Below are 15574 nucleotides of genomic sequence, written 5' to 3'. Positions count from 1 at the left end.
CGATTAAACTTGAGTTTTGGGAGAATTTCTGATTTCTGCAGCGTGAGAGGTTTGTTTAAAAAAAAAAAAAAAACAAATTATACTCGTGGTTGATGACTTCATTTTGCTGTTATTTACATCAAATTATTGGGACAATATATATATATATATATATATATGGAGAAAAATATAATTTCCATAGTAATTTGGAACGCAGTGTACTTGGCTATTATAACACCATTTTGCGAATAGAATTTGCTAACTTCAGGGTCCCAAATATCCAGTGTCGCATCGCCAAATGTGATGTATAACGCGATCCATGTTTTAGAGTTTACAGTCAGTCAAACCTTTTTGCGAGCGGTTAGCAACTCTCAAAAAGCAAAAACAAAATAGACCCGTTTATTTCTCGTAACTCGACGAAAATTAAAACTGCGTGGCAGGCAGAGGTATAGAAAGGCAATCGCTGTTTGGTGCATGCAATGCTCACTAGGTCATCCTTGAGCATGGTGCCCATGTTTTCAGCTTTCCGCCCAAGTTTGTATAGCTGACGGAGGGTGGTCAAGGTGCCGGCAGCGAAGCATGCACCAGAGACTGTCGTTATCAAAGATTTCTCCTGGAGTTTCCTCAGGTCAGTTTTTCTTACCGGCCATGTTTCACTTCTATAAAAACGGGATGGTGCAGCCCCACCCCGCTTGATTGATCCTTCCCTTCATCCTCAGGGAGACCTTGCAACAGGACCACAGGCTGGCCTGTAGTTGTGTGAAGGCCGACTGGTTGAGGTTGAGGTGACAGTCAAGCTCTGCAGCGCCTTGTCTGGTCCCCATGTAAGAGGAGCCGAGGTACTTGAAAGATTGAACGTCTTCCAGTGTCACACCGTTAAGTATGATTGGTGGTTGTTAGGCTTGCGGTAATAGGGTCGACGTGACCTTAATTTTGGCAGTGTGTTATACACAGGCCCACGGCAAGTGTGTGTGTTGATGTACCCTGTTGAGCACAGACTGATTGCTAGAAGAACGCTGTCGTGCGCATATGGCAGATCAGTGACATGAAGATGCCTGCCTACCTGCACATAGGTGGGGTCCAGCAGGGCGTTGTGTATTATCCAGAATCCAATATAGGTGAACAGCGTGGGAGACAATACACAGCCTAGATGAACATCAGAGCAGATGTCAGGTGACTCGGTTTTACCATTCAGCATCCAGACCCATGTCCTTGTCAAATGGTAGGATGGCTGGATGAGCCGGAATAGCTTGGGCGGCATGCCATCGGGTTCCATAATCAGCAGAGTTGAAGGCTCCTGCAAAGTCGATGAAACACAGCACAGTTGGCCTTTGGTAGAAGCAGCGTTTCTCCGACGTGCGACATAGGGTGAAGATTTGGTCAACGCAGCCTCTGCTTGGGTGGAACCAGCCTTGATTCGGGCTTGTATGCTGGTCCCATGCTAACTGAAATCGCTTCAGCAGGATCACCAAGAAAACTTTAGCTGCAATTTCGATGAGACTGATACCCTGGTAATTGCTACAGTTCCGATTGTCCCCTTTCTTGAAGATGGGGGCAGAAGGACAGCTTCACTCCAATCGCTTGGGATGGTTTCGCTTTCCCACACTTTCATGTTTCCCGGTCCTGGCAGCTCTTGTAGACCTCAGGTGGAAGACAATCTTCTCTGGCACCTTGGTTATTCTTTAGTTGCTGAGCACCATAAAGACCTCCTCAGCAGTAGGCAGTTCTGTGATGGACAGGTAAATCTTTGCCTTCTTCGGGGGAACCAGGGGAAAGAGACGTTGAATGGTTCAACTAGTTGCTGAAATGCTCCCTCCCTGGTTCAGGTGCACCGCAGCAGTGTTAACTAGGGCTGCAACGAGTACTCGAATGTTTTGAGTATTTCAAGGACAAAAAAATGCTTGAGGATTTATTTTTCTGCCTCCGGGATCCTCTTATTTTACTCATTTACTGCCAGCCCTCACAGTTTGATATTGATATATACAGTAGCTGCCTGTTAATGGCAGGAAAGAGTTAAATTGTGAAGCAGACGGACTAGCGCAACGTGGTTACGAATGTGGCAGATGCGAAGCGTACGTTTGATTCAAGCAGCGCAAAATAAATGCCGACTACGCGGGAGTTTTGAAGCAGTCATTAAGCACAACAAAAGAAGGAGAAAATGGCGACGACGTCAGAAAAGACGTGAGAAAAGAAGACAAAATTACGAAAGTGTGGGGTCATTTTAGATTGAGCAGAAAGGCAAACTGGTGACGCAACACGTCTCTCAAGCAAGACGCAATGCGGTGGAAGAGCCAAGATGAACGTCGCGCAAATCAGTATGCTTAACTTTAATGCAAGTGTGTGTGTGTGTGTGTGTGTGTGTGTAAAACAATGTACTAGCATCGTTTACATTTTGAGTGAAGTACTGTCAGTGAAACACAATGATTGCGAGTGGCAAAGTTTGTCAAAAATGTATGAAGTTAATGTGTTGTCTGTAAAGTTGTCTTCATTTTCATTTTAGTTAGGGATGGATGGTCTAAGCTCTTAAACGCAGAGGCACAAACCTACCGTACTATGTTGTCACATCCTAAAATGCTAAATGCTCAAGTAGAGTTGCAGAACAGGCTCCTTGTCTTTTTTTAAAAAATAACTTGTTTTTTTTAATACTTAGGAATTTTTCTTGAGCATTTCTAAGTTTAAACAGAAATTTCATTCACTCATCGTCCTTATCCTCACTAGGGTCGCGGGTTAAACTGAAATTTGTTTTATTTATTTTTGTTTGAAATTGCCTCTGAAAATATTTCTAGACAATTATTTGCTGCTCAATGTGACTTTAATAAGCTATCTCTAAAAAGAAAAACAATTGCTCATTAATTTGTAAGTGAAATAGCTTATTTTTTCTTCATTATTCATTACTGCTCTTTAACTAAGCAAAAATATAACTATAACAAAAAAATCAAAATACCTGATTTGATAAAACTTTTGGTAGGATACTCGAATACTAAAATATTTTAAAGCTGCAGCCCTCGTGTTAACTTCATCTTATTGGTCCAGCAGGGTTCCACTTGTTGGTTTGGAGGCACGACACGCCTTCTTGATTAGCTGGAACAGCTTCCTTGTGTCCTCGCACGCCGCCACTTGCTGAGATTCTTCCACAAATGTTTGCCAGTATGCATTCCGTTCGATCATGCTTTATCTCATCGTATTTCTGCCAAGAACACGGCAGTCCGCAGCTCGGTAGAGGCAAGCTTTGTCTGTTCAACTAGCTCTAGAGTTGAGCCAGTCGTGTCATCGTTGTGTAGTTTTGAATAAGGGTCTCCCAAACATATAGTTGGAGCCATTGAGTGCACCGACATTTCAATTAAAACCCCATCACACAACAAATTCAGATACGTGAATAGGAAAGGATTTTCATTCAATGAATGAATGAATAATCTACACATGGCTTGGAGCAACGCACAATTTATTCATTCATTCTACAGAATACCTCTGTGCATGCATGCAGTGGTTGGGGATGGCTGGCTGCATGTATACAGTGTGACAAAAAAGTATTTAGTCAGCCACCAACTGTGCAAGTTCTCCCACTTAAAATGATGAGAGAGGCCTGTCATTTTCATCATAGTTATACCTCACCTATGAGAGAGAAAATTAGTGAAAATGTAAGCCCTTTGGTCCATGTGGTCACCTTTCCAAATGTGCTCCAAATATCCATATCCAATATCCTGGTTTTCGGCCTTGCCGCTTACATGCAGTCATTTCTCCAGATTCTCTGAACCTTTTGATGATATAGACCGTAGATGATGAAATCCCTAAATTCCTTGCAATTGTACGTTGAGGAACATTCTCCTTAAACTGTTGGACTATTTTCTCACGCACTTGAGAGGTCAACCTCGCCCGATCTTTGCTTGTGAATGACTGAGCAATTCAGGGAAGCTCCTTTTCTACCCAATCATGGCACCCACTTGTTCCCAATCAGCCTGTTCACCTGTGGGATGTTGCAAACAGGTGTTTGATGAGCATTCCTCAACTTACTTAGTCTTTTTTGCCACCTGTCCCAGCTTTTTTGGATCGTGTTATGGCCATAAAATTCTAAGTTCATGATTATTTGCTAAAAACAATAAAGTTGATCAGTTTGAACATTAAATGTCTTTGTAGTGTATTCAATTAAATATTGGTTGAACATGATTTGCAAATCATTGTATTCTGTTTTTATTGATGTTTAACACAACGTCCCAAATTCATTGGAATTGGGGTTGTATAATTGGCCCGACAGAAATGTGACAACAAACTCAAGACAAAACAAATTGCCAGCATGTTGCAATGGAATTGTAGGGTTAGCTGTTTAAGAAGTTGATCGCAAGAGGGAAGAAGCTGTTGGAATGTCTGCTAGTTCTAGTTTGCATTGATCGGTAGCGCCTACCTGAGGGAAGGAGCTGGTGAGCAGGATGTCGTGGGTCCGAGAGGATTTTGCACACTCTTGTCTTAGTTCTGGCAGCGTGCAAGTCCTCAATGGTGGGTAGGGTGGTACCGACAATCTTTTCAGCAGTTTTGATTGTCCGTTGCAGTCGGACTTTGTCCTTTTTTGTAGCACCCCCGAACCAGACTGTGATGGAAGAACACAGGACTGATTCCATGACCGATGGGTAGAACTGCCTCAGCAGCTCCTGTGGCAGGCCTTGCTTACTCAGAAGCCGCAGGAAGTACATCCTCTGCTGGGCCTTTTTGAGGACAGAGTTGATGTTGATCGTGCACTTCAGGTCCTGAGAGACTAATTCCCAGGAACCTGAAGGTCTCGACGGTTGACACACGGCAGCTGGACAGCGTGAGGGGCAGCTAAGGCGAGGGATGCCTCCTGAAGTCCACGATCATCTCTACAGTCTTGAGCGTGTGCAGCTCAAGACTGTGGTGTCGGCTGCACCACAGCGCCAGCCACTCCACTTCCTGTCGATATGCAGACTCGTAAACGTCTTTGATGAGGCCGATGGCAGTGGTGTTATCTGCAAACTTCAGTAGTTTGACAGCCGGGTACGTTGAGGTGCAGTCGTTCATGTAGAGAGAGAAGCGCAGCGGAGAGAGGACACAACCTTGGGGTGCCCCAGTACTGATGCTGCGTGTGGATGAGGTGGCCTTCCCCAGCCTCACCTGCTGTGTCCTGCCTGTCAGAAAGCTGTAAATCCGCTGAGTTGGAGAAGCTTTGAGGAAAGGAGTTCAGGGATGATGGTGTTGAACGTTGAGCTGAAGTCCACGAACAGGATCCTCGCGTAGGTCCCCGCACTGTCGAGGTGTTCTAGGATGAAGTGCAGTCCCATGTTGACTGTGTCATCCGCAGACCTGTTTGCTCGGTCGGCAAACTGCAGGGGATTCAGCAGGGGACCTGTGACGCTCTTGAGGTGGTCCAGCACGAGCCGTTCAAAGGACACTCAAAACAAGATGGAGAAGATAATTTGACACGATTTAAGACAATAAATCTTGATAAACTAATAAATTTGCAGTGTGCAAGTTATACTGGTAACACTGGCTTCGTTATGAATGAGGAAGTGGCAATTCTGCCAAATGGCCACTGCATTGAATAAGGGCTCTGGTGTTTATATAGTGGCGGACGGAAAATACTATACGCCCAAACCTCTTGACGTCACGAGGATAGGATTTTGGTTTTGAGGCATACGTCTCCACGGAAAAAGTCTTCTGTTCAATTGTCCAAAGCCTTTATATAAAAAAAAAAAGTTATTGAATGTTCCTTTTGTTATGCCTGCTTTACAAATAATCTAAAAAAAAAATCACATAATAACCACCCGCACACAACTTTACCAGCCAATGACATGATCAGCTAGGCATGCTGAAGTTTTAGGGCAAAAGAATCACGTTGACGCAGCTGCCGAAGCACTGTTAAAGCCAAAAGCAATGTTGGCACAGGTTAGCTAACAGTGTAACATGCATTACCTTCTTTATAATAATCTTCCTAAATTGTCTATGAGGTGGTCGGGGATATTTGGGTTTGGCGATATCAGGCGCCGCACCGCTACACTAATTGCCAAGTGTAATTCGGTGACTAGCTGATGAAATGCTGCATCTGCGAGTGCCAATGCAATAGAATCTCTACAGGCGCTCACCTCAAGTGTGTGGGAGGGGATGGTCTGGGGATATTAGCCAGTGGGGACTTTGACAAAGTAAACCGAGTAGCAGCGTCAACGCGGTGGTGGTATGGGTGGGGTTTGTTTTATGCGAAGTGTCCATAAGCCGCATACTGTACAGATATTGTTGTTCTTTATCAACTTAATCTGCTGCGCAGATGTATCTCAGATGACCTTGGGCAATTGATGGATTAGATTTTGGTCTAATCAGACGATCAGAAATCACAAATAATTTCACACCTATGGGCAAATTCGAGTCCTCATTTAACCAACATGCTTGTTTTTGGAATGTGGGTGGAAGCTAGAGTACCAGAAGAAAACCCTGTGTTTTGGCTATGGGAGTAGACTGCAAATGCCCCCAGATGACACATGTAATCACTATTGGAAGAGCTTTTTAAAAGTATGTATGTATGAACGTTGTATTTTTTTTCTTTCAAACAAAGTGTTATTTAGGTGGTGGAAAGATGGCTGCAGCTGTTGGCCCTTGCCCTGTCCCAAGCTCCACTCCGGCCTCTGTATTAAGCAGAAATCCTTATGAAGAATACCATGCTGCACTTGACCAAATGGCTAAACAACAATCAAATAAAATGGGAATCAGCAGGGAGGGATCAGCTGGACCAGGCAGTCCCATTCGGTGATTTCTGATGTCTCGTATCATCCCCAATGTTGAACACATATTGACAGTGTTCTATCTATTTGCAAGTAATGTGCCAGCCGCTGTTGGGCCAGTGCATCCAAATGGTCCTGCCCCACTCCTAAACCCAGATGCAGTGAAAAGAGAACTACAGAGATTGCAGCACCTTTCCAAACAGCCCCATATGAGCAGGTAGATTACACAGTCTAATTCATCAATGGCAAAGCTATTCAAATTTCCCTTGCGCTTTGTGCTTACCATATTATGTTTGCAGGCAGAAGACTCGCATACCTGTTGAGCGGCCGTATCAGGTTGAGGAGTTTTTACAGCGTAAAAGAGAAGCCATGCGTAACAAAGTACGGGCCGAAGGACAGTTGGTACGTATGTTTGATGATCTACTTTACCCCGTATATGAAATAATCAACCAATTATGTCACCTTCCATACAAATTTGGTTTTCTATAAAACCTGCCAAACCCACCAAAATTCAGACAGCTTTCAGCTCATCATCTTGAGCCCCACCAGCTCTCACACTAGTATTTACACGTGAACCAGTATCTCAAGCCACAGACCCACTGGAGCCTCAAATTAAAACACATGGATAAAGGCCAAAACAATAGACTAAACAATTTTGGGAAAAGAAAAAAAAAAAATCAACATTTGTTAAAAAGCTCTAAATTTGAAGTATTGTGGCACTAATTAAAGGGATGTCAGCTTAATTTTTGGTTGAATTGAATGGTAAACAGGGTAATCGGCAAAACCGGGCAGCAATCTATGGAGGCCAAGTTGGTTCAGCTCGCTTTACAAGCAAAGTCAACAAAGAGGAGGAGGTAGGCGTATGAACCCAAATGCTCACCCTGCTGCTACCACCTAGCTCATGTGGCATGGCTTGCCTTCCATCATACGTTCTCACCAGTCATGTCTGTGATTCATTAATATTTCAACCAAGCAACCCAGACAATTGCACAGCTATTCCTACACGTTTAATGTTCCGCTTCAGGTTCCTAGCACAAAAATAAATTCAATTCTGTTTTTGTCCTGTTGTGTTCAGTCATGCTCACGTTCTGTTTTTCGTTGTGCAATGGAGGCGTTTTTCTTTTCCATACTTATGTATACTTTTTTTCAATTTGGCTCTATGGCTGATGTGCTTATTTCTCGAAACGGTTTATTTGCTTTTAAGTAACATTCTGTAAATCTTGACTGTTTTATTACATTCATTCATTCATTCATATTGTATCGCCCATTATCATTCATATTTGTCAGGAATACTTAACAAGACTCAGGCAGATTCGCTTGCAGAATTTCAATGAGCGCCAGCAGATCAAAGCCAGACTTAGAGGAGAAAAGGTATGTTGATTAGTTTGACATTTTATGTTTGTCTATCAATCATTATCACAATATTATCAATTGACTAGCAAGAGCTGTTCAGTTTAGATTTTTTTGTTTCTCATTGTGTTTCAGTTTGATAGTGATGGTTCAGACAGTCAGGAGTCAACTGAGGAGGCTGAATTAAGGAGAAAAAAGATAGAGGCTTTTAAAGTGAGTCTGCTTGGGAAGAAAACTGTTGTTGTAAAGCTCATTGTTAAAATAAATGTGAACAATGAATGGAATAATGGCATTTACAATTGAAAAGGCTCATTTATCTCAATCTGCGACTGGATTTTGGAATGACAGTCAATATTGTTTCAAACTTCAATTGACAATTTATGGACAATCCTTGGATGAGTGCATTTCTAATGATGGTCATAAGAAGTGAGATTTTAATGTGAGTCTTAAGAATGACTGAAGACTTTTAGATAAACGTTTTCGATATAATGATGTACATTCCAGGCCCAAGCTAATGCACGTGCTGCTGTACTGAAAGAGCAACTCGAGAAGAAGCGACGAGAGGCTGATGAAAGAGAAAAGAAGGCATGGGATGACCATGTGAGTTATTTTACTCTCGGTTTGCGTCTCACAAACTGCGTCATGGCATGGAGACGGATATCCATGCATCAAGTAAAAACACAGTCTAATCTTGGTACAACTGTGAATTGTGGAAGATTGCAGCTCGGGAAGAGAGGATGTGCGTGGCAGGGGTATCAACTACCTCTCAACCCACATCTGTCAAAACTTCAGCCTTGCCAGAATCTCAACCCCCAACTCCTGTTATATCCATGACTCTTGCCCTGAAGAATGTTGGAGCAGTTAGTATACATATCACACAACATGGGAAACTAGCTTTCTTGTTTTGTTTTGTTCAGGTTTGCAATTTGTGTTTCGTAGATTACTCCGTCAAAAGAGAACCTGCCTGGCACAGAGGCTGTCGTAGTCATTCAGGTGTGTTAGTTTGTGCGAATTGTTTTTGTCACGATGATTATATTTTGAGAGATAACATTGCATATTTTTTTCCCTGTGTTAGAGTGAGAAGAAGCAGATCTTGAACAGACTTAATCAGGATCTAAAAGCTCAGAGCCCTGTGAATGTAGTCTTGGAGCCGACACCCACTTCCCCCAAAGAGCAAAAATCTGCATCCCGACAGATATTGCCTGACACAGAGAAGCTTCCTTCCATGGAAGAACGAAACAAGTGGGATCCAGTAGAACTCCCTGTACTTCATACCTCGCAGCCAACCTTGGAGGAGTTCAATGTGACTGCTTCCAGTGAGTTAAGCCCCAGTAAAACCAAGCTTTGAGTATTTTATTAATTCCGATGCAATGGAGAGTGTACATTTAATTTTCCTTGAAGAATTGGAATAAATATGATAAATGAAATTACATTTATAAATTTACAAATATTTGAAGGTTGACTCTGATCTTTGTAAGTGTTCAGTATCAGCTGCCTATTTACATGATCACTCCTAGAATTGAATTAACGTTAGTGTTTCTGTTTAAATGGGAGTTTAAAGAAATACACATTTTATTCCTTTCCCTGATGTTCTCCAAGCTGGTTTAGTTTCTCCAGGAGATCGTCGTCCTTCTGGTGGAGACAGGAAAAAATGGGAGGATGCACTTCCATTTGTTCTTTCTGTAGCCCAGCAAACTCTAGAGGAGACATGCATCCCAACAATAGGTGAGTTAAAATCATAGTCTAAATTTACATTACGTGGTTCAAATTAGGGCTGCGTGATATATTGTTTCGTCATCGTCATCGCAATGTGCGCATGCGCGATAGTAACGTCGCAAAGGTAAGGTCCTGACGATGTAGAGGAAAAGAACTCTGGTACCCAACATGTACTGCACGCATCAGTCTACCAATCACAATGGTACTTTGAATAGTGCTCGCAAAACATTCTCCAAATAAGAGTCGAAATGTTCTTGCGTCAACATGTTTATTTGTCACTCTTAGCTGTTGTTTACTGGAAAACATAAAACATAATTCCACAAATGTCCACTAACCTAAGTGCTAGTATACAGTGATAAAATAAGCTAGACCTGCTAATAAGATTAGCCCTGATGTTACACTTTACAGTAAATTATAACCCTTTATACAACACACGGAGGAGTCCAGATGCTTTGGAGGACATCAAAGGAGAGCTTAGGGTAATGTTCACATACTTTTAATAAGGCTCACAAGCAGGCAACATCACTCTCTAGCTAAAGCTAGCATAAACCTATTTGTGCGTCAACATGCTGGCATTTTGTCGATTTATGCTGTAGCAGAGGTCACCAACCGGCGTACTGTGGTCCGTGTCCCGAGTCTGGATCCAGGAGCAGTCCCTTAGGGACCCACACCATAGGCAAAAAAAAGAAAGTTAATGATTCAAGCCATACGGGGTGCTTTTATTTTAAGCGGCGCAGCATTACAGGTTGGCGAACCGTACCGACCGAGCACATGAAAGTTCAGCCACCCACTTCATCCAATAAAATCTGCATCTCAGGCCGTAATCACTGACTGCGCACAGACCAGACTGAGACGAGGAGAAACATAGCAGGGGGGAGAAAAAGAGACTCTGTGTGGAAGTTTAAAGACAGAGAAAGATCAGAAAATGACTGATAAAGGAAGAGAACATCCATCCAACTATTTTCTGAACCGCCTATCCTCAGTAGGGTCGCGGGTGTGGTGGCGTGTATCTCAGCTCACTTGGGGCGAGAGGCTGGGTGCACTGGTCGCCAGCCAGTTGCAGAGCACAAATAGACAACTATTTGCACTCACATTCACACCTACGGACAATTTAGTCTCCAATTAACCTACCATCTATGTTTTTGGAATGTGGGAGAAAACCGGAGAACCTGGAGGAAACCCGCACAGGGAAAACATTGATCCGAACCTGGGTCCTCAGTATTGTGAGGCGGATGCGCTAACCAGTCGGCCAACGTGCCGCCAGGAAGAGAACTTCTGGACAATAATAAATAATTGATTACACGCAGGCAGCACGGTGGACGACTGGTTAGAGCGTCTGCCTCACAGTTCTGAGGAGCAGGGTTCAATCCCCGGCCCCGCCTGTGTGGAGTTTGCATGTTCTCCCCGTGCTTGCGTGGGTTTTCTCCGGGCACTCCGGTTTCCTCCCACATCCCAAAAACATGCATGGTAGGTTGATTTGACAACTCTAAATTGCCCGTAGGTGTGAATCTGCGTGCGAATGGTTGTTTGTTTGTATCTGCCCTGCGAGTGGCTGGCGACCAGTTCAGGGTTTACCGTGCCTCCTGCCCGAAGATAGCTGGGATAGGCTCCAGCACGCCCTCGACCCTAGTGAGGAGAAGCGGCTCAGAAAATGGATGGAGGGATGGATGATTACACGCAGATATAGATACCACGACTAGGCTGGCCACTTAAATATATATTACAAAAAATAGAAACTAAATGGTCTTCCGGACGTTTCCTTGAAGAAATTTTTCTCGATCTGGACCTTTTTAAAAAAATAAAATACAAATTAAAATAATAAGAATTTTTTTAAATACCCCAGTACTAGGCTTTGTATTTTGTTGGTGTAGGACCAAATCGTCGGTTGTGGATTATGTCACAATACAAGGAGTTTTTGTCATTCCTGAAGAAATTTTTGTCGATCTGGACCTTTTAAAATGTTTGTTAAATACCCCAGTACTTGACTTTTTATTTTGGTGGCGTAGGATTATGTCTCACTACAAGGAGTTGTCATTCCTGATCTGGGAAATCAGCAATAGCAAATCGGGAGCAAATCGAGCCAATAAGGGGGCTACAGTCTTGTAGTCTGATCCAAGTTGCACATAGCAGTGTGCAAGTTTAGTTTACTTTGAACTAATGCACTCAAATACAAAAATGCTAATCTATATTGCAGATTTATTAAAAAAGAAAAACTGAAATATCACACAGCCATAAGTATTCTGATCCTTTGCTCAGTATTTAGTAGAAGCAACCTTTTGAGCAGCCATGAGTCTTATTGGGACTAATGCAACACATTTTTCATACCTGGATTTGGGGATTCTCTGCCATTCCTCCTTGCAGATCCTCTCCAGTTCTGTCAGGTTGGATGGTGTCCATTGGTGGACAGCCATTTTCAGGTCGCTCCAGAGATGCTCAATTGGGTTTAAGTCAGGGCTCTGGCTGGGCTATTCAGGAACAGTCACGGAGGTGTTCTGAAGCCACTCCTTTGTTATTTTAGCTGTGTGTTTAGGGTCATTGTCTTGTTGGAAGGTGAACCTTCGGCCCAGCATGAGGTCCTGAGCACTCTGGAGAAGGTTTTCATCCAGGATATACCTGTACTTGGCCGCATTCATCTTAATTGATTGTCGTGCCTACCTGGCAGCCATTTTGGGAAGCTCGTCGTTACCATGAAGGCAACGGCGAGCTACTCGTGTTTACATCTAGACTACCAAAAACAATAGCTTTCATGTATTGTAATATGTGTCTGGCACTATTTGGCCAAACGTGGATATTTCAGCTCACTTAAAACTTAAGAAAACACCCATCAATCCATCCATTTTCTACCGCTTATACGAGGTTGGGTCGCGGGGGCAGTAGCTTTAGCAGGGACGCCCAGACTTCCCTTTCCCCAGCCACTTCATCCAGCTCTTCCGGGGAGATTGCGTAGCGCTCCGAGTCCAGCGGAGACACATAGTCTCTCCAACGTGTCCCGGGTCGTCCCCGGGGTCTCCTCGGCTCCACAGCTCGTGACCATAGGTGAGGGTAGGAACGTAGATCGTCCAGTAAATTGAGAGCTTCGCCTTTCGGCTTAGCCCCTTCTTTACCACAACGGACCGATACAAAGTCCGCATCACTGCAGACGCTGCACCGATCCGCCTGTCGGTCGCCCGTTCCATTCTTCCCTCACTTGTGAACAAGACCTCAAGATACTTGAACTCCTCCACTTGGGGCAGGATCTCATCCCCGACCTGGAGAGGGAACGCCACCCTTTTCCGACTGAGGACCATCGTCTCAGATTTGGAGGACCCTACCGAGGGTGTAGAGCTGGTCCACTGTTCCACGGCCAGGACAAAAACAACACTGCTCCTCTTGAATCTGAGATTCGACTTCCCGTGGTGTTCGTTATGGACAAACTGTGATGAGCACAGAAGTCCAATAACAGAACACCGCTCTGGTTCTGATCAGGGGGCCGTTCCTCCCAATCAAGCAGAACGATGGAGTCCCCAGCGGGAGCGCTCTCCAGCACTCCCTCTAAGGACTCCAAAAAGGGTGGGCACTCTGAACTGCTCTTTGGTGCATAGGCACAAACAACAGTCAGGACTCGTCCCCCCACCCGAAGGCGGAGGGAGGCTACTCTCTCGTCCACCGGGGTGAGCCCCAACGTACAGCTGCCGACCCGGGGGGGCAATAAGTATACCCACACCTACTCGGCGCCTCTCACCGTGGGCAACTCTAGAGTGGAAGAGACTCCAACCCCTCTCAAGAGGACTGGTACCAGAGCCCAAGCAGTGTGTGGAGGCTAGCCTGACAACCCTAGTCTGAAGTTCTTGACCTCACACACCAGCTCGGGCTCCTTCCCTGCCAGGGGTGACATTCCACGTCCCTAGAGCCAGTTTCTGTAGCTGGGGATCGGATCGCCAAGGTCCCTGCCTTTGGCCACCACCCAGCTTACACTGCACCAACCCCTATGGCCCCTCCCACAGGTGGTGAGCCCATGGGAAGAGGGACCCACGCTACCCTTTTGGGCTGTGCCTGACCGGGCCCTGTGGGTGCAGGCCCGGCCACCAGGCGCTCTCCTTCGAGCCCCACCTCCAGGCGTGGCTCCAGAGGGTGGCCCCGGTGACCCGCGTTCCGGAAAGGGAAACCTCAATCCATTAATATTTTTCATCATAGGGGTCTTTTAGCCATGCTTTGTCTGGTCCCTCACCTAGGACCTTTTTGCCATGGGTGACCAGAAAACTTTACAACTTGGTTTCATTGGGACACACAAACTCCTCTACCACGTTGAGGTTACGGCTTCCAGGAGGGGTTGAGAAAACACCGTGCAGTACATTGCAGATGTTTTGTGGTAGTTTTGACTGTGCTTACACACAGAGGCACACAACCACACACAATATCAGAATTTGCACATTCACATTTTATTTTGTAATAATTTTTTTTGATGTTCATGCTGTGGTTAAAGAAATCAGAAGTTACTCAGTACTTGAGAAATTATTTCACTGTACTTTTTACTCAAGTAGTTGTTCGGAGGGCTACTTTTTACTTTTACTTATTTTTACTTTTTTTAAACTTTTTTTTTACATTTACTTTTTACGTCACATTATTGTCAAGTAACAGTACTCTTACATGAGTACAATATTTGGCTACTCTACCACCTACCGCAGCGGACATCCTCTATTCCTACATTACGTTGAAGCAACATTTTTGCTCATCAGATCTGCCATTGTCATATTTGTTGATCTAGAGCGCAAACGACTCTAAATCAGTCTGGCATGGATTACAATCGCTAACCAATTACAAGCAACGATCCCCCCAAGCTGAGAACAATAATAGACTCTCCAACGACTTGAACACCTTCTACTGCAGATTTGAAAAGGACACTTTCACACCCCACACCCACCCGGCCACACCACCGACCACAATCACACTTCTGACTTCTGCGTTAACCATCCACGAACAGGATGTGAGCTGCATCTTCAAACAAAGAAAGATTAACAAAGCGGCAGACCCAGACCTTGTGTCCCCATCCTGCCTCAAAGTCTGCGCGGACCAGCTCGCTCCAGTCTTCACACAGATCTTCAATAGATCGCTGGAACTGTGCGAAGTACCATTCTGTTTCAAATGCTCCACCATCATTCCAGTCCCCAAGAAACCTGCAATCTCGGGTCTAAATGACTACAGGCCTGTCGCTTTGACATCTGTGGTCATGAAGTCCTTTGAACGCCTCGTGCTGAACCACCTCAAGAGCGTCACAGGTCCCCTGCTGGACCCCCGGCAGTTTGCCTACCGAGCAAATTGGTCTGGGGATGATGCAGTCAACATGTGACTGCACTTCATCCTAGAACACCTCGACGGGATGGGGACCTACACGAGGATTTTTGAAGAACGATATATTTCCCCAAACACTTATCAGAATAAACCATAGTATCATTGTTGTTGGTTTTTTATGCCACTCATACAATGGGATAGGATAAGCAGTCCGGAAGATGAATGAATAAAAAAGCATTTGGGCTTTGTCACTGTTTTTAAATTGGAGCATCATAAATAATTTTAATTTATTGACATATGGGGCACTTCTTTCTTAAGCAGTGCATCATTACAGGCTTTATGGTAGTGACGAACCGTAACAACCAATCAAATGCGAATTCAAAGCCAATCAAATCAGATCTCAGGCGGCAATCACTGACTGCAATCACTGACTGCAGAGAAGGAGAAACGTAGTAGGGGAGAGAGAAAAAAAAACTCAACGTGGAAGTTGAGTTAAAGACAGAGAAACGCCATTATGAAACAAAGCATGACGGTGTTAAACA

The 15574-nt window shown here is 44.4% G+C and overlaps 1 protein-coding gene across 6 annotated transcripts in view; it reads left to right on the top strand.

Annotated features, from left to right (window-relative positions):
• nek1 (NIMA-related kinase 1) overlaps positions 1 to 15574 on the top strand; it is a 49335-nt gene that overhangs the window by 16184 nt on the left and 17577 nt on the right. For 5 of the 6 annotated variants that reach the window (XM_061778204.1, XM_061778205.1, XM_061778203.1 and 2 more), the window contains 11 exons: positions 6533 to 6723; positions 6793 to 6915; positions 6998 to 7100; positions 7469 to 7552; positions 7986 to 8069; positions 8184 to 8261; positions 8553 to 8648; positions 8765 to 8908; positions 8988 to 9041; positions 9124 to 9364; positions 9648 to 9773. In XM_061778204.1, coding sequence (XP_061634188.1) covers positions 6533 to 6723; positions 6793 to 6915; positions 6998 to 7100; positions 7469 to 7552; positions 7986 to 8069; positions 8184 to 8261; positions 8553 to 8648; positions 8765 to 8908; positions 8988 to 9041; positions 9124 to 9364; positions 9648 to 9773 — 1324 coding nt within the window. The remainder of the gene's footprint in view (positions 1 to 6532; positions 6724 to 6792; positions 6916 to 6997; positions 7101 to 7468; positions 7553 to 7985; positions 8070 to 8183; positions 8262 to 8552; positions 8649 to 8764; positions 8909 to 8987; positions 9042 to 9123; positions 9365 to 9647; positions 9774 to 15574) is intronic. The other variant, XM_061778207.1, reaches the window with a different exon arrangement.

This window comes from Phyllopteryx taeniolatus, chromosome 7, assembly GCF_024500385.1.
Source record: "Phyllopteryx taeniolatus isolate TA_2022b chromosome 7, UOR_Ptae_1.2, whole genome shotgun sequence".
Classification (NCBI taxonomy): Eukaryota; Metazoa; Chordata; class Actinopteri; order Syngnathiformes; family Syngnathidae; genus Phyllopteryx; species Phyllopteryx taeniolatus.
The sequence above is the reverse complement of the archived record's forward strand: the minus strand, read 5'-3'. Positions and strand labels throughout refer to the sequence as shown.